General features: G+C 36.2%; 4 protein-coding genes across 6 annotated transcripts; 3 read left to right on the forward strand and 1 right to left on the reverse strand.

Moving 5' to 3' along the window:
* The first annotated feature begins 3599 nt into the window (after positions 1-3599).
* On the forward strand, positions 3600-9212 carry LOC130712355 (cation/H(+) antiporter 19-like). Its single transcript, XM_057562189.1, has 4 exons — positions 3600-3742; positions 5696-5937; positions 6579-7580; positions 7853-9212. The coding sequence occupies exons 2-4, from the start codon at positions 5743-5745 to the stop codon at positions 9101-9103; spliced, it is 2448 nt and encodes an 815-aa protein (XP_057418172.1). The 5' UTR covers positions 3600-3742; positions 5696-5742; the 3' UTR covers positions 9104-9212.
* Positions 9213-11855: 2643 nt separating this feature from the next.
* Positions 11856-14560, forward strand: LOC130714918 (protein FATTY ACID EXPORT 2, chloroplastic-like). Its single transcript, XM_057564899.1, has 3 exons — positions 11856-12318; positions 13471-13605; positions 14264-14560. The coding sequence occupies exons 1-3, from the start codon at positions 11913-11915 to the stop codon at positions 14401-14403; spliced, it is 681 nt and encodes a 226-aa protein (XP_057420882.1). The 5' UTR covers positions 11856-11912; the 3' UTR covers positions 14404-14560.
* Positions 14561-15790: 1230 nt separating this feature from the next.
* Positions 15791-19096, reverse strand: LOC130711169 (protein TIFY 3B-like). Of its 2 annotated transcripts, XM_057560671.1 has the most exons (6): positions 18958-19096; positions 18743-18860; positions 17109-17214; positions 16817-16994; positions 16366-16423; positions 15791-16237 (listed from the first exon to the last, which is right to left on the reverse strand). In XM_057560671.1, the coding sequence occupies exons 1-6, from the start codon at positions 18977-18979 to the stop codon at positions 16096-16098; spliced, it is 624 nt and encodes a 207-aa protein (XP_057416654.1). In that variant the 5' UTR covers positions 18980-19096; the 3' UTR covers positions 15791-16095. The 2 variants fall into 2 exon arrangements, with proteins under 2 accessions (XP_057416654.1, XP_057416653.1); XM_057560670.1 differs by having other exon boundaries at positions 18743-18992.
* Positions 19097-19987: 891 nt separating this feature from the next.
* LOC130711168 (vacuolar protein sorting-associated protein 27) lies at positions 19988-24894 on the forward strand. Of its 2 annotated transcripts, none has more exons than XR_009010597.1 (10): positions 19988-20264; positions 20788-20844; positions 20922-20986; positions 22779-22986; positions 23072-23172; positions 23899-23974; positions 24079-24138; positions 24225-24310; positions 24384-24462; positions 24603-24894. XR_009010597.1 is itself a non-coding variant. In XM_057560668.1 (10 exons), the coding sequence occupies exons 1-10, from the start codon at positions 20184-20186 to the stop codon at positions 24692-24694; spliced, it is 870 nt and encodes a 289-aa protein (XP_057416651.1). In that variant the 5' UTR covers positions 19994-20183; the 3' UTR covers positions 24695-24894. The 2 variants fall into 2 exon arrangements, 1 of the variants encoding a protein (XP_057416651.1); XM_057560668.1 differs by having other exon boundaries at positions 19994-20264; positions 24225-24275.
* Positions 24895-27328: the final 2434 nt, after the last annotated feature.

Raw genomic sequence — 27328 nt, forward strand, 5'->3', positions numbered from 1 at the left:
TGTTGTTACGTTGTTTCACTCGCAGGTAAGTTCATCGTCGTTTACCACCATTTCTGTTATGTGAGTAAACGCATTTTAAAGTGCATCTGCACTTTAAAGTGGAAACATAATGCATTTTAGAAGTGTGGGATAAAAAACATTAAATATATTTTTAAATTTTATGAATTTAAATATGACATGAATAGAAATGGGACATCACCAATAACACTGCCATTTTATTTTGTATATAAGTTCCTAAAAATAGCTACACGATGTGCGTGTGACGCTAACTGATTCTATGAAATATTCTGTTAGTTAGATAACCGTTCACTTTTAAAGTAAGTGTTCAATTTTAAAGTTCCTATAGAATTTTTTCCGAAAAGACAAATTATGCACACAGCGATCCACGGCAGACACAACTTAACATAGTAGTACTGTAGTAGTGTAGTACTATATATAGCTAGCAGGAAAATGGTCGCAATGTGCCCCCATCCTATTAGTTGTTAGCTAGCTATAAATTAAACACCATCATTTATAAGATACCAACAAAATTCAACACAATTGATAGATAGCTTAAGTGTTTAAACATTTAGTCGATAATGATTCAATCTCTCAGCAGTAGCTGGGTATCAAGAATGATTTATCAATAATTGTGGGGGAGATATGAGAGCTTATGGGCTGATGAGCAAGACATTAAGAGATATCAACGCCACCTCTTAACCCAAGGCATTAGGTTTATGAGTCACATCTCTTATAAAGTCTTCTCCTCACTCAAACTTAATCAATGTGAGACTTCAACTCCGCACTTGAATTCTCAACAAATAAAAACCTTAGACTTAATCTGATACACTAAATCTGATACGGGAGACTTGATCACATTAGTTTCATGACCTTTAATTGTGGAAAACCTCATAACAACCATGATTTAAAAGATTAACATATAATAATACAATTTTTTTGGCAAGTATTTGCTTTGCTCCTTCCTTTTCACCTTCTTTGAGCCTCTTCCATTCTTTTTCTTATTCTCTCGCTCATTCTTTACGGCTATACCTTCCCCATCACCTGGCACTTGATCCTCACCCTCCTAATTTGTTTATTAAAGAGTAATAATTCACATTTATTATTCTTTGTATCACAACAACTACACTTCAGCCACATAATATGAAAATGCTATAGTGTATTAGTGCTCGTCAAAAAAAAAATATGGAAAGGGAAAAAACTAAAGAGCATATATATTTTTCATAATAAAAATGGAAAAACATAAAAAGTACCTTCAGACTAACGGACAAAGCACTTAGTAATATATTGCGGAGACAAGCAGAGACACACTATTATAAATAATAGTGCCGAAGAGGGTTGTCAACAAACTGAAATTATACTGGAGGTAGAGAGATTTGAAACTTTCAATCTCAGTGAGGTGAGATCGTTAAACCCAAAATTTGTGTCTAATTGTGGCCAACTCAAATGGACAAAAAAATCATGTATTAACTAGACATATATGTGATGAAAAAAGAAGAAAAAATTGAAATAAGGGTGAAAAAAATAAATGTGTTGCAAGGTTGTATCCAATCTTTTAAAAATCATCGGATTAATCATTAAATTGGTAAAATGACAAGTTCATTGTTCAACTAATCGGTCTCAACTTGAACTTGAAGGGAACTTGGGTCACGGGGCTTTCTAGCTTAAAAAGTGGACGTTTACTTGGTAGGATTTTTAGCTATTATTCGTGGCCTCATCCTAGCTTGAAATATGTGTGTGCGAATTTGTGAACTTGATTGCTTGAATGTGATTAATAGCTTTTGTGATGCTTATTTGGCTGGAGGTAGAAGTTTAATCCACCAAGATTGGGAGGTTGTATTCCATCATGTCTTAGAGGGTTTAATAGGACGGCGGATACTTCAACTAGGTTGGGGCTTAGAAAGGAAAAAAAAAGTGTACGACTTATTTAAGCATGAAAAAACTCATTTTTCACTTATTATTATTATTATGTAGGGGGATTCAAAGGGTGAATGAAAAATCTTTAAAACACATTGTGTCTATCTTAATGGTGTCCACTAGGGTGGACAACTTTCTTTTTGGTCCACCAGTGTACCAGGGGTTATTTTAGACTTTTTTCCCTCTTTCTTCTTCTTCCTTCCCCTCTCCCCTCCCTACCTGCTCCCAAATTACCATTGATTTCCATTTTTCTTGATCTGAACTGAAAATGTTGCAGAAAAACACAGTGATAATTTCTCCATCAAAATTCACATATATGAAATACCTTACATTTGATTACATTGTTTTTTAATTAAAGAAATCTCACCCCTTTTTTATAAAAAGAAACAAACACGCACTAGGTAAGAGGAAAAAAAAAACGGAAGAAGAAACAGGGGAAGATCGTGGTGATGGAGGCGCGGCCTGGTGGTTCCGGAGCGCGGCGCGGTGGCCTTGGCTGGAGAACGAACATGTGAGAGAGAAGCCCCAATTCAGGGGTGGGTCGAAACCCTAGATTTGTGGACGACCCGAAGAATCCGTCGCCGCCAATCCTTCCTTCACCGATGGCGTCGAAACCAAAGACATCAACAACGACCCCTTCACCTCTCTCTCCGTCCGAATCGTCACTCTCCTCGCCTGAGCATCGACGGCGTACCAGACCCCACATCATGAATCAGGCTCTGAATCAAAACCCCAAATTGAAGTCGCACACCCCAACCCAAAACCCTAGCCAATACCAAACACTTCACCCTGAAACCCAAAACTCAAGCGTTGAAGCAAAACGGTGCATGGCGTTGGTGTTGAAGGAGAGGGAAGCAGAAGCAGCGGGGCGAAACAAAGACCTGAAGAGGTGGCCGGAGGAGAGGAAGCGCTTGACGGCTAGATATGAAGCCATTGATTGAGGTCGAAAATGAAGAGTATTGGTGAGGAATGAATGTAAGAGCGAATCAAGTGAAGAGAGAGCTATGTTGTGCTGGGTGCTTGGAGCCGTGGAGGGTGTTGCCGGCGAGCAAGCCAGGAGCAGGGAGAAAGAAGAGGGTTGTAAATTTCCATTTTTACCCTTTTAATCATCATCAAATCCTAACCGTTCAAATAAAGAATATTCCAAGATTCTTGGATCTAATGGTGTATTAAGCATGGTGCACCGGTGGACCAAAATGAAAGTTGCCCACCCTAGTGGGCACCTATCTTAATGACTCATCACCATAATAAATTCTTACTACATAAAATAAAATAATATAGAAACAGAATTGTTTCGCATAATACAATATAACATTATTATACCAATGAGTGGTTGGTTCAAGTGGTACATGTTTAATTCCCATTAAGTAATGTTTTGAGTTCAAGTCTTGTGTGGATGAAAAAACCCTCACGGAGAGAATTAGCCCTAATGTGATGTGAATTTTCCCGGCTCGAACATAATTGTTTTCGAAGAAGGACATCTGTCTGTTACAATAAAAATATATAATAAATAACAAATTTGATTGTTAATAAGAATAATAGGAGATATTTTATGATTTTGGAATGCGTAGATGCATAGAAGTGTTGAGACGGCAGGCGCAAAAATGGCAACTCAATCGGAGCAGTAAAAGCGGTCACTCCAAAGTCATCTTTGGTCAATTTTATTATAAATACACAACCACAAGAGAATAGAACAGAAAATCGTTATGCGAAAACTGAAAGCAATACACACACAGAGAGCGATCAGAGGCAAATCAGAGATCGAAATCGAAGTGTTCATTGCTTCTTCTCCTTCTTCTTCTTCCGGGGAATCAAAGCTTTGAATCAGGTAATTAAGCATTCACTTCGTCACCTTACAATTTCAATTTCATCGAGTTTTCAATTCATGCATTTAGATTTCACGATTTCTAAACCTGATCAGGTTCATCATCCACATAAATTAATACAACTATATATACAAGGTCAACTTTTCATCCAAAGTTGGATCCAATTCACGAGATACCAATTAAAATCACATTAGTTATAGACTTATAGCCATTAAATTCCCTACACCACCGGGTATCAATAATTTTTTCATATCACGTGAACCAACCATGTTTTCATACCTTTAATTCAATATACTACTAGACTATACTTATACTTTTAAGTAAAGTTTTCTTCACTAATATTTTTTTGACATTATTAATTTATTGAGAAAAATCTTGCAACTCATTTTTTTTTATTAATTGATGTGATCTACATGAATTTTAACCCTTAGAAAAAAGAGATTGTCAAAGAGAGTAATGGCTGTAATGCATCTAAAATTTTAGGAGAACAGTAATTGATTTTTTCAAAATAATACTTTTGTGATAAGAATAAATGAGTACTTTTTTTCTTAATATTTTTTGAAGTTAATAAATTTAATTGCATTCCATATTTCTTCCTTTCTTCTCCTGTGACCAAATTTTTTTTTTCTTACTTTCTAGAATTATAACACATACATTTGACTTATTTTCGGAAGCAAAAAAAAATATTTGAATTATTTGCTACACTTTTTTTTTGAACGAATTAATTGCTACATTAAGTAACAGTAAATTCGTTTTCCAGTTTCCCCTGAAAAAACGTTCAGAGAAGCTGTGAAAGTCAGAACTTTGTCTCCATTCAATTAATTCATCTACTTCTCGTAAAACGAGAATTCAATGAAGAGATATTCTAGGATATCGAAATTGGAGTCGACCTTAATACGCGGTGTACTTGTGGGTATTTTTTGTTTTCTTATATGGGTCAACTTAAATTATAATAAATGAAATTCTATAATTGTACATTGAGTAAATTTTAAATTAAATGAAATTCTTTAATTGCACAATGGGTCAAAGTAAGATGAGGATAGACTTAACTGACTTAACATTCCTGAGTTAGTAAAAGAGGCAATTTAATTAATAAATATTTGAATGTTTTTGGTATAAATTTAATTATATATAAAATATGTTTTAGAGATAAATGATTTTTTAACTAATCATTAAAAAGAATAAAATAAATCTAGATATTTTATGATAAAAAATCATAAGTAATTAATATTATCGTATTTATGTGAGTCAGATAATTTAAACCGAACTAAAACTAATATCTCGTCATGTGATCTAGCTGATCCAGCTAGAAAAGATAAGAGTCATCGATTCTTTAATTTAGGTGATAAACTTTTTGTAATTTAGCAATTGATAAACAAAAGAAAAATTTAAAAAATATTGATAAAGTGATTTACCAATTCTTTAAAAGTCTTTATCATGAAAATAAAATTTTAATTTATTTAAAAACAATATTTAAGTGATTTTATCATCAAAATTACAGTAAAAATATTCTTTTCAAACCAATTCCACCTACATCTTTTGAGAAATATATATGAAGAGAAGATAAAATATTTAGAGATAAGATAGATGATATAATTTGAAATTAATATCAAAAGTCTTAAAATTAATCTCTTTTTTTGAAAATCAACATCCTGGTTTCAGCTGGACTCAGGCTACCATATAGTTAAGTGGTTAATTAAATTCCTGTATATAGTAAAACGCAAACTCAAAACTCATAACCTTTTATTCTGCACCACATAGCAATAGCAGTATATGCCTTAGTTTGCGTTTACATATTCCGCTTGAATCTTGTGTTGTGGTGTGACACCTGACAACAATTTGTTTTGCTTACCTGTACTCACCTATATAATATAAACTTTGTGATCCATTGAAAAGCAATTTTTTCATTCAATCATCTCAATTCAATTCATCACCTTCGTCCTTTGGCATTGCAGTGCCCTCACGTATATTGGGTGGTACGGTGTCTCTGGCGTCGCTCGCAATGGCGACGACCAACTTTTCCGCATGTCCGGCACCAATGAAGGCCGTGTCCAACGGGGCCTTCCAACATGAAAACCCCCTAGACTATGCGCTTCCTTTGTTGATCCTCCAGATATGCTTGGTGGTCACGTTCACCAGATGCATTGCATTCATTTGCAAACCCCTCAGGCAACCCAGAGTCATTGCAGAGATCATTGTAAGTTTGTTTTCTTCTCCTTCTTTGAAAATTTTATTTAAGCCCATGTTTGTCTATGCCATGCACCGGAAAATCACGGTGGACAGCAACAAAACCTAAATGAAATTGCTCCTATCTACGGTAATATTTTGACTTACCGTGATTTTTGAATGTTTTGCCCCATGCAAGCAATGATATGTATGTACATCATATACTTTTGTATGATTTCATTTGTATGAATTGCATGTAAATTGAGAGAGGCAGGAAGATAAGAGAAGAGAGAAAAGTGAAATATGTCATAGATAATTTAATATGGCAGGAAGAGAAATAGAAAGAATAATCAGGCGAATTCACTAGAGGGTTTAAAATCGATATCATATATTAGGTGTTTGCATATTCATAGCATCCCTGGATCTTTTTTTTCCTCATAATCAATTATCACCTTATAAAAGTTACTCACCAAGTTTTTTCTCAGAATTGATTTTGATTTTAGAATCAATTGTAGCACATAATAAACCAAGATATCTTAGAACAAAAATGAAAATAACTGCCATGGACATGGTCCTGTATTTACTTTTGAATATTTAACTTTGGGGGTGAATTCATGTGTTTGATACTTTGATTCTTCTTCCATGATGATATTAAATTGAAATTGAATGCAGGGAGGAATACTACTGGGGCCATCTGCAATTGGACGAAGTGAGAAATTCTTGGACACAGTTTTCCCAAAGAAGAGCTTAACTGTCCTTGACACACTAGCCAACATTGGCCTCTTGTTCTTCTTGTTTCTGGTGGGTCTTGAGCTTGACATGCGTTCCATCAAGCGCACTGGTCGCAAGGCCTTGTGCATTGCCTTGTGTGGGATCTCTGTCCCTTTTGTTTTAGGCATAGGCACATCGGTTGTCCTCCGAAAAACCATATGCAAAGGCGTTGAGCCTATCGCCTTCCTCGTCTTCATGGGAGTCGCGCTCTCCATCACTGCCTTCCCTGTCCTGGCTAGGATCCTAGCTGAGCTCAAACTCCTCACTACAGATGTCGGCCGCATGGCGATGTCAGCCGCTGCTGTCAACGATGTTGCCGCCTGGATCCTCCTTGCACTGGCAATAGCCCTGTCTGGCTCCAACTCATCACCTTTGGTTTCTCTCTGGGTGTTGCTATCTGGTGCTGCTTTCATCGTTTTCGCGGTCTTCGTCATTAGACCTGTGCTTGGAGCTATGGCGCGGCGTTCCCCTGAGGGTGAACCGGTGAAGGAGCTCTACATTTGCATCACATTGACACTAGTTTTGGCTTGTAGTTTTGTCACTGATACTATTGGAATCCATGCCCTCTTTGGAGCTTTTGTGGTTGGTATAATCATGCCTAAAGATGGTCCCTTTGCTGGTGTGTTGATTGAGAAGATTGAAGACTTGGTTTCTGGTCTCTTTTTGCCACTCTATTTTGCATCTAGTGGATTGAAGACCAATGTGGCCACCATCAGTGGAGGACTTTCCTGGGCACTACTAGCACTTGTTATCTTCAATGCTTGCTTTGGAAAGATCATTGGCACAGTTGTTGTTTCATTGTTATGCAAGGTTCCTGTTAGAGAATCCCTTGCACTTGGATTTCTCATGAACACCAAGGGGTTGGTTGAACTTATTGTTCTCAACATTGGAAAGGATCGCAAGGTACATATATCTTCTCTTGATAATAAAAACTTGTTTTCTTTTGCTCACATACATATACAGTGTGATTTTTCTAGCTTTAGCAGAGAGGTGAAGGTTCGAGTCTTTGTGAATGCAGCTATTAAATATTTGTTAGGAAGAGTTTTGCTGATACTACTCAACTTGATGATACATGTGGTTTACACATATATGTCTATTAATAGAAGCAAGCATTTCTTATAAAAGTTTTCTCCATTCATTCTAACTGGTTATCAATCTTTGTTCTTGCAATGCAGGTACTGAATGACCAAGCATTTGCAATTTGTGTTCTCATGGCATTGTTTACCACCTTCATCACCACCCCAATTGTGGTAGCTGTGTATAAACCTGCACGCAAAGGAGCACCTTACAAGCACAAGACAATTCAGCGCAAGGATCCTGAGTCCGAGCTCAGAGTGCTAGCATGCTTCCACAGCACCCGCAACATCCCCACATTGATCAACCTCATCGAATCTTCCCGTGGAACCAGAAAGCGCGGTAGGCTCTGCATATATGCAATGCACTTGATGGAACTCTCAGAGCGACCTTCAGCCATCACAATGGTTCACAAGGCGCGCAACAACGGCATGCCCTTCTGGAACAAGAAGCAGAATGATGAGGATCAAATGGTGATTGCTTTCCAGACTTATGGAAAATTGAGCAGTGTCAATGTTCGCCCCATGACAGCCATATCAGCTCTCAACACCATCCATGAGGATATCTGCACTAGCGCTCACCAGAAGCGCGCTGCTATGATTCTCCTCCCATTCCACAAGCACCAGCGTATGGATGGAACAATGGAGTCACTAGGACACTCATTCCATGTGATCAATGAGCTTGTCCTGAGCCACGCTCCTTGCTCGGTCGGAATTCTGGTTGATCGCGGTCTCGGAGGTACAAGCCAAGTCCAAGCTAGTGAACTTTCCTTGCAGGTTGTTGTGCCTTTCTTCGGAGGACGCGATGACAATGAAGCGCTTTCTTACGCGATGAGAATGGCTGAGCATCCTGGGATTATTCTCACTGTGGTGAAGTTTGTGGCTGTGCCTGGGAAGACATTGGCTTTTGGTGCTAAATTGGTTGGGGTAACATCAGACAAGAACCAAAAGGTAGCAATAGAGGAGCTTGATGGAAGTAGCCATGATGGTAATAAACAACAACAGGATGAACAATTGTGGAATGAGTTGTTGAGTGCAAGCAGCAACAACAATGAGTCAATTAAGTATGAGGAGAGGCTTGTGGAAAGCAAAGGGGATATTGAGACAGCATTGAAGGAAATGAGCAGGAGCAATCTGATTGTTGTTGGTAGAATGCCACCAGTAGCACCTTTGACTAACAGAAGTGATTGTCCTGAGCTTGGACCTGTGGGAAGCTACATGGCTTCTTGTGATTTCTCCACTACTGCTTCAGTTTTGGTTATTCAGCAGTATAACCCCACAACCGATATTCATCCACTGGTGATGGAGGAATCTGATATCCCAGAAGTGCCTGACACACCAAGGCATTATTAATGTGTGGATCAAATTCATTGAAATTAGACAAGGTCAAAACATTGAATTGAGTTGAAACAAACAGATGAAAGAAACATCAGTTTTATCCTATTTTATAGCATTGAAATTAGTTAGTGCATGATTGATTTTTGAGTTGATTGTTTAAATTAAGGTTTGGATATTTAAACTTATATGCATAAAAACTAGGATGAATAGAGTTTGATGCTATTTGAGGTTACATTCGCTATATGCATCTGTTACAGATCTGAAAGAGAGATGGTGATAAATGTAAGGTGAATCATGAACGTAAAGATAGTGTTAAAATAAATCAAGGTGAATGAGTCTTGTTTTCAAGGGAAAATTTACATAGGCATACTTGTGATATCAAATGGGAAATTCAAATTATTGATGCTATGTTCACGTCTCAACTGAGAATTTGCAGTTTTGTACTGAAAAATTGTCTGGAATATGATTCATTCAAGAATAAAGAGTGAATAGTAGCAATACTACAAAATTCCCGACTAAAGTATGAACCAAAAATCATTCAAAACTAAGAGTAAATATAAGCAATTTTGTTTTGTTACATTTAAAAAATTAAATGAAAAAAGGGAATTACTCAAAGAAGTCTTGACATAGAGTATAAATAACAAAGAAAGGGAACTTTAAAAAATGCAACCCAAGAAGCTTGTCGTGTTAAATAAGAGAATTACTCAAGCAAGTCTTGACACACTAGAGAAAACAAAGGAAGAGGAAACTTCCAAAAACGCAAGGATGATTCATCCCTTGAAGTTTGTCGACACAAAGGAGGGAATTACTCAAGCAAGTGTTGACAAAGAACTAAAAATAACAAAGGAAGGGAAACTTCCATAAATGCAAGTGTGATTCGTCCCTTTAAGCTTGTCGAGTCAAAACATCCACAACAATATTGTGTTCTCGATAAATATGCATGAAATAAATAATCAAATCCCGACTCAAGATATCTCTGATACGCACAATAACATTCCGCAACTAGTGATTCTACACTTGATACTTACCGTAAAGCGAATTCACCACATCCATACTATATGAATATGGGCTTGGCCTACTACCATCCAATATTTTTAGTTGGGCCAGAATTTTGGTGTAAGGGCAAAGGTGGCATCCATGATCCATCAACAAGTCAACAACAAACAAAAGAGTAAACAGCCATTTTGGTCCCTGAATGTGTTCACTTATGACGGACTGGTCCTTATATTTTGGAAATGGTTGTTTTTCATCCCTGAATGTGTTGCCGTCGGTCAAGTTCATCCTTGGTTGAGTTTTCCGTTAGTCCCTGAGACGGAAAAGTCCAAGTGTCACAATTTTTGCCACTTTGGCTTGACAACTCAGATCTTGTTACGTCACTTTAGTCAATTTAGTCCCCCTAAGAAAAAACAAAAACTCTGAGTTCATAAAAAATAAATATAAAAAAAGAAACTCAACATATCCATCATGTTCATCAATCTTCATCTTCTTCATCATCTTACCCAGAAAAAAGAAAACATATTCATATCCCAAACATCATCTTTTTCATGTTAATCTCTTTTCCAAACAAAACCCCAAATCTTAAAAAAACCCAACTGGTCAAGATACATGTGCAACAAACAAAGGTTTTAATTGCAGTGCTGACAACATGAGATCGAACCAGTAAACCCGCCTGCCCCATTTGATCACTACCAATTTCTAAGCAAATTGAGAAATGTAATAATGACTGAAAGAAAACAACATACTGAGATAAAACAACATGCTGAATTCAATTACAATAGTAACGACACTTGTTGATCAAAGAGGATCCATTAGACCATAAGAACAATAGAGTAGTCACTAGTCAGTGCAAGTATCACTAGGTGGCAGATCAAAGTGAGGAGGTGGTATTCAAGCAATTCAAACAAATTAATATGAAAAACACAGGAAGAATAAGCACACAAGGTGAACAACACAGGAATGCAGAAAATAATTGAAACCGAAAAAGGACTCAAAAACCAAAGACCCATTTTGAAGTTAAAATTATGGAAATGAAGAATAAGAAACGATAGAGCAAGAAATGGAACAGAAAATTAGGGGAACAGAAAACCAGTACCTATGCACTTCCCAATCGATTTCCTCAACAAGCGTGGAATCAACAACAACCACCACCAAACACTCCTCAAAACCCCAATTTTCAACAACACATTCCTCAAAACCCCAATTTTCCATCACCCATTTCTCAAAACCCCAACTTCCAACGACCCAGTTCTCAAAACCCAACTTTCAGCCACCCCCGAGTCCCAATCGATGGAACAATCAAAACCAGTGGAACCCTCGGACTCAGGGGTTCCTAATCCGCAAAATGGAAACCCTAACCAAGCTCCGGTTCAAGTGCAAGCTCCTATTTGATTTGTATGGCCAAACGAAAGAAGAAAGAAGCATGGTGATAGTGGTGGTACTTCATAGAGGAAGAAAAAAGCATGGTGATGGTGTGGTGAAGATGATGAAGAGGAGGAAGATAAAGAAGATGAAGAAGAGGAAGAAGAAGCATAAGTGAGGGACGAGTTTGACCGTGTTTTTAGGAGGAAAAAAGAAAATGTGCCAAGTAGGATGCTAGCATGGAAAAAAATGTGCCAGTTGGACTTTTCCGTCTCAGGGACTAACGGAAAACTCAACCAAGGATGAACTTGACCGACGGCAACACATTCAGGGATGAAAAACAACCATTTCCAAAATATAAGGACCAGTCCGTCATAAGTGAACACATTCAAGGACCAAAATGGCTGTTTACTCCAAACAAAACGAAGCGTAAAGAAGCCAGAACGTCGTCGTTGTCGTCGTCAAAATGGCAGAAGCAGTTGCTACTTTCGCCATTTCCAGTTCAACTTCACTCCCTCTCCGCCGCACACCGATTTACAGTTACCGATCTCAATCTTCCACTCTTCGCTTCCTTCCCTCTCGTTTTCCCGCGTTCGGTTACTCAGCTCGTTCCGACCGCCACGTGTACGCCGCTGTAGTCTCTTCCGATTCCATAACTGCTCCAGTTATTACTCCTGAGTTGGATACTACTGGTCCTGGCGGTGGTAGCGTCGGAGACGGAAAGGGTTTTGGCGGAGGAGGCGGCGGAGGTGACGGTGGAGGTGGTGGTGATAACAAAGACGAGGAAGGAGAAGGATCGGACGGTGACGAGAGGAAGATGGGTTTGTCAATGTCGCAGAAATTGACTCTAGGTTATGCTGCCCTCGTCGGAGGTAACCTCTCTCTCTATGTCTCCATTTCTCTTATTATAGAGTCTGATTCATCCATGTCAACACTAAATCATTGTCACTAAACCCTAGAGAGTAGAGACTGATCCCTTACTTGTGTTGATTTGTTTTGGATTCAAGCATTGCTCATATGTAGTTCTGTTGTTTAGGGCAATGTCTTGTGCTTCTGTTTCATTTTGCTCAACCTACCTGCATTTTCATGTTTTCATGCTTCTGAAGCTCAGTCTTAGTTAGGTTGGTTAATTTTTTTGGAGTGTATGATTTCCCGGTTGATTTAGGGTGTGTTTGCGTAGCTTAATTAAGCCCTGGCTTATCGCTTATTCATAAGCTAATTTGAGAGTTATTGAAATGAGCCGAAAATAGGTTATAGATAAGTATAAGCTTTTTTTCATAAGCTAGTTTGAACAACTTATCGGTAGACCATAAGCAGTCTACATAAGCTCTCCCAAACACTTGCATAGCAGTTATGCTATAAGATAAACTCAAATAAGCTCTTCCTAGCAGGGCCTTAGTCAACTTGGATCTGTGGCTTGTTTACTACTTGAACTCAACGACGAACATTGTGGATGGTTCTGGATGAATGAAAACTTCCATGGTCATCATAGTGTTTGATTCTTTGGAATTTTGGGTGTTAATTAACTTACTCCAATCACACTATCTCATGTCTTTTGAATTTCATCTCTTTCAGTTAATTTTCACAAATAATAGAGTTCTATACAGCTATTGCATTAGGGTAAAATGCAATTTTTGGGGGGTCTTAGACACCTATTTAGCCTTAGGTTTTCTCCCCAGAATTATATGTCTGAAGGATTGGACTGTAAGTCTATAGTCATGCATTGCGTGTGTGACATTAACTCCTCTGCTTATGCTTGCGTAGCTGGTCCCAAGCCCGGGTAAAGGAGGAGGGTTGGGTTAGGCCTCGGCAGCCAACGTTAAACTTGTTGATATCGTTAATATGGATAAAGCATACTTAGTGGGATAAAGCTTTTGTTGTTGATGGGTGTGTGACATTGTATGATTTAGCTTACCTCATTTAAGAGGAAAAAACTTGGTTGTTGTCTTCTTGACTTGTTGTATATTCTTTCTCCATTCGTGACATCTGTATAACAACATTTTTTATGGTTTTCATTTTGGCAGTGGGTGGTTTAATGGGCTATCTCAAGAGTGGTAGCCAGAAGTCACTTTTGGCTGGGGGCTTGTCTGCCTTGCTGCTGTATTATGTTCATACTGAGCTACCTTTAAGGCCTGTCTTTGCATCATCTCTGGGCCTTGGTAAGTGACTAGTTTGTCAAACTGTCCTTTTTCCCCATTACCTCAATAATCTAACTTGTCTGCTTGTAGATAGGATGCATTCTTTTCTGTTCTTTATTTTCATATGATACAGAGGGGATTTCTTTGTTTCAAAAAATGAAAAATGAAATATCTATGACAAGGATGCATTGTGCTTTTGAAAAACAATCATTGTATTTGGGATTTTTTCGAACGTGCATTTTAAAGCATTATTTGGCGATCCTGAATTCTGAACTTCCTTTTATTAATTGAAAACTGAAGTTTTCCTTATTCAAGCCTGTAAGATCGTATAGAACCTGCTAAAAAATCAAAAACTAAATATTGTTGAAAGTAGTTCAAACTGGTCATGGAAGTGACAAAGAGTTGTGTTGATTTGTGGTCTGGTCACACATTGTGGTTTCTCACATGAAGTTTATTGCTGTCATAAACTATGTTCGATAGCACTGATTATTCTAACAATGGAATCTAGTGTGGAGTTCCTTTAGATGGGCACTATAATTTGTTTTTGAAATATTATCTTTGAACATAAGTTTTCAGTGTTGTGTTTATTCATTATTAGTTGAGTTTACTCTCCTGCAGTTGATATTTTTCGGGGTGAACTCTCATGTCTGATTTTGTTTGCTTTATTTCTGATATCTAGGTATATCTGCTGCACTTCTTGCGGTGATGGGTTCTCGTTTTAAGAAATCAGGGAAAGTCTTTCCAGCAGGTGTTGTGTCACTTGTGTCACTCATAATGACCGGCGGTTACTTGCATGGAATTATGCGCAGTGCACACTAGAATGTAGATAACGAACATGCGATATCTTGTAAACGTTGCTCCTGTTACTGTGATACTTGTGTGTTGTCCTGCAGACCCATAGTTTCAATGTTTAGTCTTACTTATAGAGACCTTCTTTGTGAAATAAGCATGTCAAGTATGAATGAGTGTTTGGCCATTGTTTACTTGCATTATTGTTATTTTCTTCTCTTTTCTGATATAATATGCACATGTCCCAGTTGTCTTTGAACCTATCCATATGCTGTTCTAGTTGTTCTGAATTTTCAACAGTTTAAGTGTGTTCAACCAATTTTCACACGTGTGTATTGTCAATACAATTGTCAACTAGTATAGTCCTTGTCAGTTTTTTCAAAAAAGTAATGCAATTTTAAGTTAAATCTCTATCAATGATTCAATTATAGATGGAGATAATGCTTTCCACTCTTAAACGTTCTATCTTCTTAAGATAAGACTTGTCAATTTAACTATGCCCCGCGTGGAACATGCTTTGTATCTTATTTTGAGAATGGTACATTGTACCCTTAGATACCATTATTGTGGACTGGTGGGTTTGGAACCATGTAGTTGGGTTTTCTTGTGAACTGTTTTGTAATTTTTTCTTTCTTTCTTTATCCCTTTGTATTTGGGTTTAGCACCCCATGTGCTAATTTTGAATATAATTCTTTGGCTTATTAAAAAAAAATACCATCATTGTGGACATAAGTTTTCAGCATGAATTCACGTTCCAACCGACAAGTAGTAGTTTGCATAAGATTTTCTTGGTTGGGGTGTGGTGAGTGGTCGTGATTTCTCTGCTATCGGTGGGATGTGTGGTTACAAAACCAGGATACGTATGTTTGAGCAAATCGTACTTGCAAAAAACGTGTTTTTAGTTCTCCATTTTAATGGTTCAAATGTCAAATTTCTCAAACTAGATTTTTATAGAAGAAAGAAAGAAATATCTGCCTAGGCATCTGGTAATATCAATAAGAAGATACTAGTATATTTCTTAACTTTACTCTAAAATTATCTCGTAACATTAATCAGTATCACAATAAGAAATATCTATTTACATTACCTACCATCACCATTGTTTTTGAAACTTACCATCACCATTGTTTAGTCGTATAAAACTTTTTCAATTAACAAAAACGAAAAAAGAGTATTCATTTTGCCAAGCCTTAATTTTTTGTGTATATACTATCAATAAATAAGTAATCTAATTAATTAGGATCATTTTGAAATATTTCCTGCTTTTTCCGTATAAAAAGTTTGTTCTTTTTTTTAAAAAAAAGCTACAAAAAATACTAAATTAATACATTGAATAACAAATCTTACATGAAAATTTAATCGAAAATATGACAATTTTTTTCTAGTAGCAATAGTTTTCTAGAAATTTAAGAAGAAATTGAAACAAACAAACAAACAATTTGTATAGAGACATCATGAAAGTAGATGTGTCATCACAATCAATAATCAATTGTCCAGACACATTAAGGTACAGCAATACCAGTTTAGCAATAATTAATTGTTCTAAGCATAATGGGTATTCTATGGACATTAATAGACTAACCCAACTTTCAAGTCATACCTGAGTGACACATTCAGGTTCAATAATTATACATAACATATGGCCCCAGAACATAAACATAGTAATATTACTGTAGTTTATTTGCTTCTACATGAGTGCACATGCAGTTCCAGACGCCAATACTAGTTGCCCTTAAGAGGCAGCAATACTGAGCTGAAATCCCACCCTTGTTCGTTAACTGGGGTCATCTCAGCACATAAGTTGTTCTCTTTGTTATCAGCTCCTCTACCTGTGGTGGTGGTATAAGGATTTTTGCTACCCAACCTTCATTAAAGAAACATAAAAAAAGTCCATAAGAAAAACCAGTGCATAATAATCAGATACATTTTTTTCTGTGGAAATTCTAAACTGATTATAGACACCATTGATTGAACATCATAGGTTGCTAGTACCTCATTCTTCGCTTCTCAAGAAACCTTTGAAGTGACTGTCTGCGAGCTATTGGAAATTCTGAAGAGAGGTAGCAAAAGCAAAGGGCACAAAAATGTAAACTATTATCACATTAAATAAATGGGAAGCTGAAGCTCCATAATCACTTATGTAGAGAAACTACAAATTTGTAGCTTCTAAAGTTACCGTCCTCTAGATTTTTGCACCACCGATCCAAACTTGATATGAATAGTAAATAATAAAGAAGCACACAAGGCCCCACAACGAATTTGCACATGTTTGGAAATCCTTATACAATTGATTCTGAAGCCATAATCAAGTCTGAGAAGAATCTTCTCTGTGCAGCTTTTGGGTTTTCAGAATTGATTATGAGAAAAGAGAAGTTGATCTAAACTTTCTAAAAGATATTTGACAGATTATCTTAGTCTAGTACAATAGTTGTAGAGTGACTACCTTGCAGCCTGCAAATGGAACTCTTCTCTGCAGGAAAGCTGACTGATGGTGGAGAAGCCAAACTGTTAGAGGTTCCTTGTGGAGAAGAAGGGCTTGTGGGAATGAGTGACATGAAGGGGATCCCACTCTTCATTTCAGCAGACTTGGCAGCAGCAGCAATCAACATTATTTCATGCACCTGTTAGTAAAAGAATAAACAAGACATGTATCATAACCATAACATATAAAGTGAACTGGTGAAGCCCTTAAATGAAAGCATAACTTCTGTAATAGTCATTTATACTATCATCACCTTTTCAGCAGGGATTCCATCATAGACATGCATACTCCCATTATAGTAGATGGCGAACTGAGTCCTACCAGGGGTTACTACATTCAGCCCAGATGCTGGCATTGGCCTGAAGGGGAAGGGAGAGAAAAACACACAGGGTATAAAACATATTAATGAGGTTGATATTGGTGGAGATTGTAACTTGAGTTTTCGAGAATTAATACATGCTTTAGAATTAATGGTTTTCCTTTATTTTCTAGATTGGTAAACTTAGTCTAATGAGATGTGTGTCAAGAATTGATTATGAAGTCTCAAGTCTCAACAGATCAGTTAGTAGGCTCTTTGTGCTGTGATCTGTGAGGACAAAATATGTATCAAAATGGAGTTAAATAACATGAATCCAGCACTGACAGAATCCTTGGACAAAAGTGGAAACCCATGAATAATGTTACACAAAAATGCTAATTAAGAGTACTTCCAAAAATCATACCCACAAACATGGATGAAAAAATGGAACCTAAACGTGATCCATAAAGTCAATTTGTAGCTAGATGGACAGAAAGCACTTAATTATAGGGTTTAGTCCTTACCCTCAAGTGAGCCTCAGTTGGGAATTCAGGGCTGTGTTCCAAGTGAATATGTAGGTCAATAAGCCCCAAATTAGTAAGGAATGAATTGAATGAGGACTTTGTAAGTGGAAAGACCCCATAAAATCACTACTTATGTTTTTAAGGTAGAGTGTAAAAATTCTATGACTATATAGCGTATTTGGATTGACGGTGGACACACAATTCAAAGTTCAGTAACTTCATAATATATTTTTTATATGCAGCTTCTTCCTGAAAGTGATTATGAGGCTCCCAACCAAACACGAACTAAATAGTCCGCTTAGGATAAATTGCGTTAACAGGAATTGAATCCAGATTGCTTGTCTCACTCTTTATAGTTAAACCAGAAGTTTCTAGTGTTTTCTCCTTGAATCATGATTATGGTTGCACAATTTTACTTTTTTTGTTGGGCTAGATAAGGTAGAGCACATACCATATCTGCCTAGACAGACCCTCTCAGATCTTCAATAACTTGGTAAACTACTAAGAAGTGCTAAGTCAAAGGCTCAAAACTCAGAAAAACTCTGCACCCTCCCGGTTAATAAATACACAAAAGCCTTTATCTATATAAATTCATAAAGCCACTGACTTCAAAATGAGAACCAAGCACAAGTGTAGTCCCAAAGTGCCTCCTTTTCTGAACTAATTTCCTTCACATAACTAATGGTTTTTTTTTTTCATGTTCATAATAGATATAGTACATGTTTCGAAATTCTTCTAGAATTAATTTTAAAGCTAGAGTCAATTCTGAAGAGAAGTTTCATCTCAGAAATCGATGAGAAGCTAATCCAAACATGCTAATAATCTTTGTTCTAACTAAAAAGTTATCAAAGCCATGAACGTTTTAATCTCAGAAACTAGTGTTTAATTAACTTCAAGTTCATTCCTCTTGCTAATTGAGGAAAAATGCAGAAACACACACACACACACACACTCTCACCTGGGGTTTGTTAGAGACAGAACATGGGGTTTGTCGGTGACAGGAATATGGAAGTAGCTAGACACACACACACACACACACACACACACACACACACACACTCTCACCTGTTGTTGTTAGAGAAATGCTTCACCGACCCTTCATCACTGAGGTTGTTCTGAACCTCCATGCTGTCATTCCTTCCATTACTATCAGCAAGAGATTGAGGAGAAGCTGCAAAAATCTCTGCCTCGTGGTTCACACAAGCCATGTTTGAGAATATTGAAGATAACCCAATGGATCAAAGAGAGACACTGCTTTTAATGTATGGTTTAGGCGCTACCTGGAATTTGAGAGTGAGACATGTAGTTGAACTCTTTCAAGGGGAAGAGGCTCTCATTGGTTTCATTCACTGTGGTGGTCCCTCTCCTCTATAAGCATGCAACCATTGTCAATTCTTCACGAGAAGCATGAGTTTATTGTGCTTCAATTCATTTACTCTTATATCCATTTTATTTTATAGAATATAGACAAATTGTCGGTTTCTGGCAGGTTACATCTAGGGGAAATCTCCACTTTGACCTTTTCAAATTATTATTTTTATTAAGGCTTAAACAAATAAAATAGAGGTGTGAAGTAATGGTTAGCTCACTTTGTCTCTTAACTATTTGGTTGGGGTTCAAATTCGATCAATGCCTATGCCTGTAAAATGCTAGCATTTTGTTAACCCGTGTGTTTTGTTGCGATTAAACATCAACACTAGATATATGGAATTGAGATCAGGATCATCTCATGAAAATCTTTTCTCATGTGAAAATTTTATATTTATTTCTCTATCCATAAATAAATATGAAATCTTCAAATTTAAATGTGTACCAAGGTAAATATAGACACATCACTTTTATATTTAAGAATATGAAATCATTTTCACCCGAGAGAAAAATCATAATTCATAAAAATGGAAGTAAGTCTCTTAAAGAAATCTCAGTCGTCATATGAAAATTTAAGAGGAGTCAAATTTTCAAAACATAGAGTAAATGACCGAATTAGTTCTTAAACATGTCGACAACAACTAACAAGTTTGTCCATAAAAGAAAGAAATACTCAATTAATCTCCAATGTTATAAAATGTCGGTCAAATTAGTTCGTATGATCACATGAAAAATCAGTCTGATCGACGTTTTATGTGACCGTAACGACTTACTCGACCAACATTTTATGACAGTGAAAACTAATTTGGTATTTTCTTCTTTCAGGGACAAACTTGACCGTCACCTACAGTTTCATGACCAATTTAACCATTCACTCAAAAGCATATATCATACATGATCAGAGCCGTCCATTTATCCAACAGCAGAGATCCATTGAGTGCAGTGGTGCAGTCAAACTGGATCCAATCTCCATGGGCCAAGCCAAAAAAAAAAAAAAACAATGTCACCTCCCTTCCAATGGAGAAATGAATCAATTCGTTCCAGTTCCTGATTCGATCATCAAACACAAGAAAGATTGAAACTTTGTGTGTTTTAAAGGCAAACAAGACAACCCATTTTGAGAATCAGAGTTATCATCATGTCAACAGAACCTCCTCCTTTTCAAGAAGCAGCGCGATGTGTTGTTTGCAGTTGCAGCTTCAACACCTTCAGGAGACGGGTACCCTCCAATCAGATCTTGCTGATTTCCCAATTTGGGAATTGGGGTTTTGATTTTCCAATTGATTTGTTGCATGTCATGTTTTTCACCCTCTTTTGATGCATAAAGTTCAATACTTTGCATTGAAATTGGCCTGATCGGTTAAAAATTCTAAATTTATCAGTTAAGATTGTAGCAATGATGTTATCTACCCCAAAAGTAAATGATGTTTCTGATTAAATGCTTGTTAATCATTAGTATTTTGGTTGTCACAAATTTACAGTTTTTGCTACTTTATGCTTATTCAATTTTCATTTTTGAATACATAATAATGAGCATGTTAGGTTAAGTATTATAATGGTCATGATGCCTATCGTTTGATCGAAATGTTTTTGATGCTGACAAATTGCTAATTTTGCTAGTGTTACATGAATTTTTATTCATAAGTAGTAGCACAATATACATGAATTTCAGATTATAATGAATATCTTATCCAGTTCTGGGAACTAACTATACCATGAACTTCTGTTTGATGTGTGTGCAGCATCATTGTCGATCCTGTGGGAGAACATTGTGCAATGAACATTCATCTGATCAGATGGTATGTTTTTTCTTGCATTGGTGTAGAATATTTGTGGAGGTGTCATGAGCTTCACTGAGTGGTCTTTTTCTATGTAGGCTTTACCACAATTTGGCCTGTACTCAAATGTCCGAGTGTGTGCTGATTGTTTCAACAATTCACGGTAAATTACTTCCTCATAAACTTCATATCATGTTATGAATTTTCAGTTATCATTTGATTATAAAACTAGATTTTTTCTGCTTGTGCTAAAAGCATGCTAATTAAGCTAAGATGTGTTCAGAATTCTTTATACCTGCTTAACATCTTATGATTACCTGAAAATTTAATTTTGTTTCTCCACCTTGTTTGGTGGAACTTGTGACTTGTGTATTTGAGCATAAATGTAAAAACTATGTTGTGAAGATTCTTTCTAGGCTACATTGTATAGGAATCAGTACATACTTGTTATGAATGCTTGATCTAATGATTATGAAATAGTAGTCAATGTAAAATTGATTTACTTACTGGACCAACTTCATCTTGCTAAGAACATTAGACAAAAGTCCTAGCTAAGATAAAGAATAACCTCATGATTTCCATCATGGCCGATATCCCGCCATATGGCTGCCATACTCTGCCATTATTTGTCACGTATGGTGGGATTTTGGCTTTCCACCATGACCCGCCATCCGCAATTAACAACACTGGCTGAGATAAAAAATAACCTCATGAAGAAGATCATGTTAAACTATGATGATACATGGTATATCAGTAACATAAAAGGCTGGAATTTTTATTATTCAATTCAAATTACTATTTCTCAGTGTTTAACAAATTTTCCTATAAAAGAAATTTCGAACTCCGCTTAGAGGAGGAAAAAATAGTGAGGAATTGTGAGGTAAAGCCTTTTATAGTGATTATTTTAAGATGTAGTTTCAATGTACTCTACTCATTTAAAGATTTCCTAGAACATGGTAAGTTACTTTCTTGATAGTATAAAAATATTAATATTTTAAGTTATATGGAAAAATGTTCAGTGCAAGTGTTATGATAGGGAGAAACCTGCACTGGTTCATGTCTACCGCCAAAAAAGGAAGAAAACATGGCCAGCCATCACCACAAGCGGTGCGACACCTACTCCTGCCACTGAAAGAGCCGCCAGCCAAGGCAATTCAGGCAGGAAGGGCGCCTAACTGCTGTAGCAGTTGTGGACAGTTAGTAGTTGGATCAGTTATGGGTAGTTAGTAGAAGGGTCAGTTTGGATTAGTTATTTATATTTAAATTTATCAGTTATGCAGTAAGTTTGAATTAGAACTGATCAGGGGTAGGTTATAAATAGGAGTTGTATCTTCGTTAAGATTATTCAGAAGTTGTGTGTTTTATGGGGAGAGACTGGACTCTCGAATTCCAGAATTAGGAGAGGCTAGCTCTCGAAAAACCAGAGTTGTATCATTATCTCTATAATATATTCTGTTCTGATCATGTTATCATAAAATAAGAAATTCCTGACAAATGAAAGAGGATTACAATGAGTTAGGATGAAAAGAGGCTGTCCTTAAAATAAAAGAAAGTAATAAAATAAAACCAAGACAGGACAAAGACCATATCAAATAAGCAAAGCTACTCAATCTCTCAACATATTTATTGTGGAAAATGGTTAGTCCTTTAAATCGAGCCTGAGCTTTATACCAAGTAGAAGCCACACGCTTATCATACAAAAGTTATATGGTTGATACTATATTTATTAATAATTTAGCATAAATACGCGTTTCTTGAAAAACTTTCAAATAAGTCCCCCTTTTTTTTGCAACGCAAAGCATAACTCATTTACCAGCATTATCTTTTTTTAGAAAAATAAATGATATGCTAGTGTTTTTTTCCCTTTCTTCTTGTAATAATATCATTATTTTCTACATGAATACTTCAGATCAATATTATATTGAAATAATTTATACCGTACATTGTTGACACAGATCTCAGGAGGTACCACATGCTTCTTCGGATGGAGTAAACAACATAACAGACACAATTTCTAAATTAGACATTGATGGCAATGTTGATTCAAAAACACTACCAAGTGCAGATAATAACCCTGTGTCAGGCATTAAAGAGTGTAAGTGTGGAATGCCTCTTTGCATTTGTGAAGCTCCTGCCCCTTCTTCTGATGCACTCCCTCAGCAGGTAATTATTTGATTTTTTTTTCAGGTACCTTTTTTGGTGCTACCTGCAAACTCATGACTTTTGTCTTTTTGATACTTCATGACAGAAGAAAATCTCTCCAGCCATGACAGCTTCATCAAATCCTAAACCTAGGAAGACAGATACTGTTTCAAAAAATAGAAGCTCCAGCTCCACTAACAAGTTCAGGTTGGGACTGATTAACAAATATCTATCTTGGTGTAAATATGTTTGTTTGTTTAGAACCAGTTCTGGTACATAGTTTCAGTGTATAGTTGTTTCTATCTAGAGATTAATGATCATTCCCCACCTTATATGGATTAAAAACTGATCACATAAAGTAAAAGAAAAATGGTGTGGCAAGCATGAAATCACATTCTTTTTTCCTTGATTGTTAAGTTCCTATGCTGGCAGAAAGTTTTAGAAGCTCATTGGTCTTAGAACCACAGCATAAGAGTCCTTTCTTTGAAGTGAAATTGACTAGAAGTATTTGTCGTTGTGTGTTATGCATTCCTTGGCTGAGATGCTAATGGGGAAGGTTTAGCATTTCCCTGCCCCCATCTGCTGAAACCTGTAATTTGAGAAAACAAGCATTTCCCGCAAAAATCAGGAGGGGATTTTCTATATAAATTTTCTGTAATTGTGCTACAGCCAAAAATAACTTGATGGTTTATTGTATTATATTTATTTATATCCCTTGTGTGCAAGAGAAGTGAATTGATGCTGGATCTTCACCATGGAGTTTAGTTTATTTAATATACTGAAATTTCTTTATAATATTGAACATTTATAAAGCAACTAAGAGTACCATTATACGGAAGGTTATAAACTGATCATTGATAATTCATTGCTTAGTTTTTCTCTTGATTGCTTTATGACATGATTATTTGATTGTTTAAAATGCAAAATTTGCAGTTCTCCATTTAACCTTGGTCATGTAACTAATGTTGCCTCAGCCAGACCCCAGACTGATTATGAAGTTAGTGGAGAGGTAGATGTTTTTCATTGTTGAGATTTTTACCGTTTCTGATATGGCATTTTGCGAAAAGATCTTGGGTGTTGAAAGTCATATTGAATTGGTTGTGATGTTCTCAGGGTCTACGAGAAGCAATAAAAAATGGTGACATTGCTGCTGTCAAGAAACTTCTTAATGAGGTTTGTTTATTTGAAACAAGACATTTACCTTCGTAGTTTATTTTTCCGCAAGTAGTGTTCACTGTTCATGGATTCTAAATGTGCAGGGTGTGGATGCAAATTACAGGGACAAGCAAGGACTGTCTTTATTGCATTTGGTACCTTTCTCACACCTGTGGCTGTTTGTGCTCAGGCGCGCTCAATCATGAATCTAATTCAGTTTTTCTTAATTATACAGTGGACACTGATTTTAGTATTCTCTGCAGGCTGCAGTGTTCAATCAAACTGATATAGTTTTCATCCTCATGGATTCAGGGGCAAGCCTGAAGTACAAAAATGCACAAGGCAATTAATCCTTTTCCTTCCTAGAATTCAGCCAGTTACAATATTATTATTCCTGTTCTTAAGTGCAGTAGAGACCCAAAAAATAAAAATAAGATGCAAAATTTGTGTGTTCAGTTCCTAACTTACTGCTTCTTATTCAGGAGAAACACCTTTAGATTGTGCTCCAGCTACACTGCAATACAAAATGCGAAAGAAGATGGAAGAAGGTGGAGTAATGGACAAAAACACTTGAATAATCTAGAACTGGGGTGCCCCAAAGAGAGCTTCAAACACTTCCATAGGCTAAATTCTAAAAGGTGAAAGAACTATGTAAGACACATCTTTGTGACTTGTCAGCTACAAAAGTGAGGCACTATCCATAATGTAAATTTATTTGGTGTATGACATAAGAGAGCATTTTTGAGCATACATCTCTGTTGTTGCCCTGAGCTATCTTATTTTCTTCCACTGCAATATTTTTATAAATGAGGAAGTCAAAAAGTAGAATTTAGTAAAGAACAAAACCATTTATTAAATATCCAAAATTAAATCATTATCTTAAGTAAATCAAAAGCTGGAAAATTAAAGCAAAAGTAATTAATACAACATTTGCCGCTTAATCTAAAATATATGAATTTTAGACTAATATAATGAAAGTTTAAAATAAAAATAAAATTATTTGGACTTTAAAATTTTATGCTTAAAATTATACCATAAAAGTAAAGACTCAAATTATGCTTTTATATCCTTTCAAAAAAAATACTTCTATAAGCTTTTTAAATTTCTAAACTTATTTTATTTTCTCTTAATTTAAATTGTATCCAGGATTAGATCCAAAAAAATCCTAGATTTAAATTGTATCCAGGCGGTGATAAGCAAAAGAAATATATATTGATAAACATGTGTTAATCTTAAACATTTAACAATGCTTTTAATCAAATGAAGCATTTATACTCATAAACCAACAAAGTTACTATGAGAGCAAAGCAGAAACACAAATTAGAAGAGTTACACGTACAATACTTGATAGATTTGAAAGTGGGTGATTTTGTTATGATTAAGAGTTAAGACATTGATGGAACCATCATCAACTGCAAATTTTACATAGTAGCTATAGAAGCAATGATTTTGAGGGTGGAGACTATGTATAGAAGCTGAGACCAAGCTTGATTACGTGACATGAATGCTTCTGGAAATTCATTTGGTATAGCAGCTATAGAAGCAATGATTTTGAGGGTGCAGATTATAGTGTTAATATTATAGGAGGGGGTTAGAGATCATTAATCATATTGGATATCATTTGGGTTTGGGGTCTAGAAAGAGTGTTGGGTCTCTCTCTTGGTTTAGAGAGTGTTTGGTCTCTTGTATTGTCCCAAATTGGGAATTAGGATTTACATCATTGAAATAATATCAGTTCTTGGTTGAGTTCTATCATTTTTATTCAGGAGAAACACCTTTAGATTGTGCTCCTGCTACTGTTGCAATACAAAATGTGAAAGAAGGTGGAAGAATGTGGAGCAATGGACCAAACCATTTGAATAATCTGGAATTGAGGTGCCCCAAAGAGAGCTTCAAACATTACCAGAGTCTAATTTCTGGAAGGTCTCTCTTAGCAGAATTAAACTTTCTGATACACTAGTACTACTACATTATGTTGAAGAACTAGGTTTAAATTCATCACTTTGTATGAAACTTTAGACTTAGCATGCTGACCTATGTAAGACACATCTTTGTCACTTTTCAGCTACACAAGTTAGGCCTTATCCATAATGTACATTTATTTGGTGTATGACATAAGAGCTTTTTTTTTAGCATGCATCTCTGTTGTTGCCCTGACCTATCTTACTTTTTTCAACTACAAACTTCTCTTTACTAGTAACATGATCGGATCAACTTCTCTTTACTTAGAATCAATTCTGAAATTCAAAAACTAACTACTCACAGAAGTTTCACCTCATTAATTCTAGTTTTAAATTAGTTGTAGAAGGAATTTCAAACTTACACCAGTAATTTTTTTTAAGTAAAATGGACTTTTGAATGATATCATGCAAAAGTCCTGTTTCATGGGAGGGTCACTTTTTTTCTTCTGTTGCAAGGAATGAGTCATAGTTGACTGTGATCCTTTTCTTTGTGTTGTTTTCCGTCACTCATACGCCCCACCACTCATACACTCCCATTCCTCTGTCATGTTCAACGTACATCTTACCCAAATTGTGTTGATGATATGGTAGTATGCAATGCATAGGTTGGATCTGACTAGGATGTTTGAAATCAACACATGCAATGGGGTCGTTTCTTGATACTGTGAAAAAGCAGAACTGATCCGGTAGCATGACTAGAATGATCCTTTATACTAATAAGGTCTAGCACAACTGACAAATAATTTAGTTTTTTAAGCATTTAGTTTAAGGTTTAATTCATAGGCGGTATGCATGGAGAAATATTTGTTGGGAGAGTCATACCTACTTAATGTGATCTCCAAGTCTTGAGAGAATTAGTCTAATAATTGTTAGTCGTGAGATACATTATGAAACCAAGAAAGAATGAGCCTTTTATTTTTCACCTAACAAATCTCATCACTCTAACAACTGTATCATAATAAAGCCTGTTGTTATTGATGTCACCCAATATTTTATGGAGCAGGAGTTTTATTAAAGCTAAATTGGTCAATCATACAGCTCAATTGCGTTAGAGTGCACAAAATGTTTCAAATGCCTTGCAAGTAGCCTAGCGTTTATTTGCTACAATAAAATATTTAAATACATGCTTTCTTTAGTTAATTTTCTCCTGCACTCCACTTGATAGTTGGTACTGCATGAACATGTCCATGTCTTGTTAAAAAACTGATGTGTTCATCATAATTAATTCACAAATGCTCCATGTTATT

Source organism: Lotus japonicus, chromosome 4, assembly GCF_012489685.1.
Source record: "Lotus japonicus ecotype B-129 chromosome 4, LjGifu_v1.2".
Taxonomy (NCBI): domain Eukaryota; kingdom Viridiplantae; phylum Streptophyta; class Magnoliopsida; order Fabales; family Fabaceae; genus Lotus; species Lotus japonicus.

Bases quoted from the DNA above. Each gene is read 5' to 3' on its own strand.
- LOC130712355 (XM_057562189.1), top strand. From the start codon at position 5,743: ATGGCGACGACCAACTTTTCCGCATGTCCGGCACCAATGAAGGCCGTG. The intron at 5,938-6,578 runs GTAAGTTTGTTT...AATTGAATGCAG, and splicing joins GAGTCATTGCAGAGATCATT to GGAGGAATACTACTGGGGCC. The intron at 7,581-7,852 runs GTACATATATCT...CTTGCAATGCAG, and splicing joins ACATTGGAAAGGATCGCAAG to GTACTGAATGACCAAGCATT.
- LOC130711168 (XM_057560668.1), top strand. From the start codon at position 20,184: ATGTCAACAGAACCTCCTCCTTTTCAAGAAGCAGCGCGATGTGTTGTT. The intron at 22,987-23,071 runs GTAATTATTTGA...ACTTCATGACAG, and splicing joins CTGATGCACTCCCTCAGCAG to AAGAAAATCTCTCCAGCCAT. The intron at 23,173-23,898 runs GTTGGGACTGAT...CAAAATTTGCAG, and splicing joins AGCTCCACTAACAAGTTCAG to TTCTCCATTTAACCTTGGTC.
- LOC130714918 (XM_057564899.1), top strand. From the start codon at position 11,913: ATGGCAGAAGCAGTTGCTACTTTCGCCATTTCCAGTTCAACTTCACTC. The intron at 12,319-13,470 runs GTAACCTCTCTC...TCATTTTGGCAG, and splicing joins TTATGCTGCCCTCGTCGGAG to TGGGTGGTTTAATGGGCTAT. The intron at 13,606-14,263 runs GTAAGTGACTAG...TCTGATATCTAG, and splicing joins TGCATCATCTCTGGGCCTTG to GTATATCTGCTGCACTTCTT.
- LOC130711169 (XM_057560670.1), bottom strand. From the start codon at position 18,885: ATGGCTTGTGTGAACCACGAGGCAGAGATTTTTGCAGCTTCTCCTCAA. The intron at 16,995-17,108 runs GTGATGATAGTA...TTTTACTAACAG, and splicing joins ATGGAATCCCTGCTGAAAAG to GTGCATGAAATAATGTTGAT. The intron at 16,238-16,365 runs GTACTAGCAACC...TCTTTAATGAAG, and splicing joins CTTGAGAAGCGAAGAATGAG to GTTGGGTAGCAAAAATCCTT.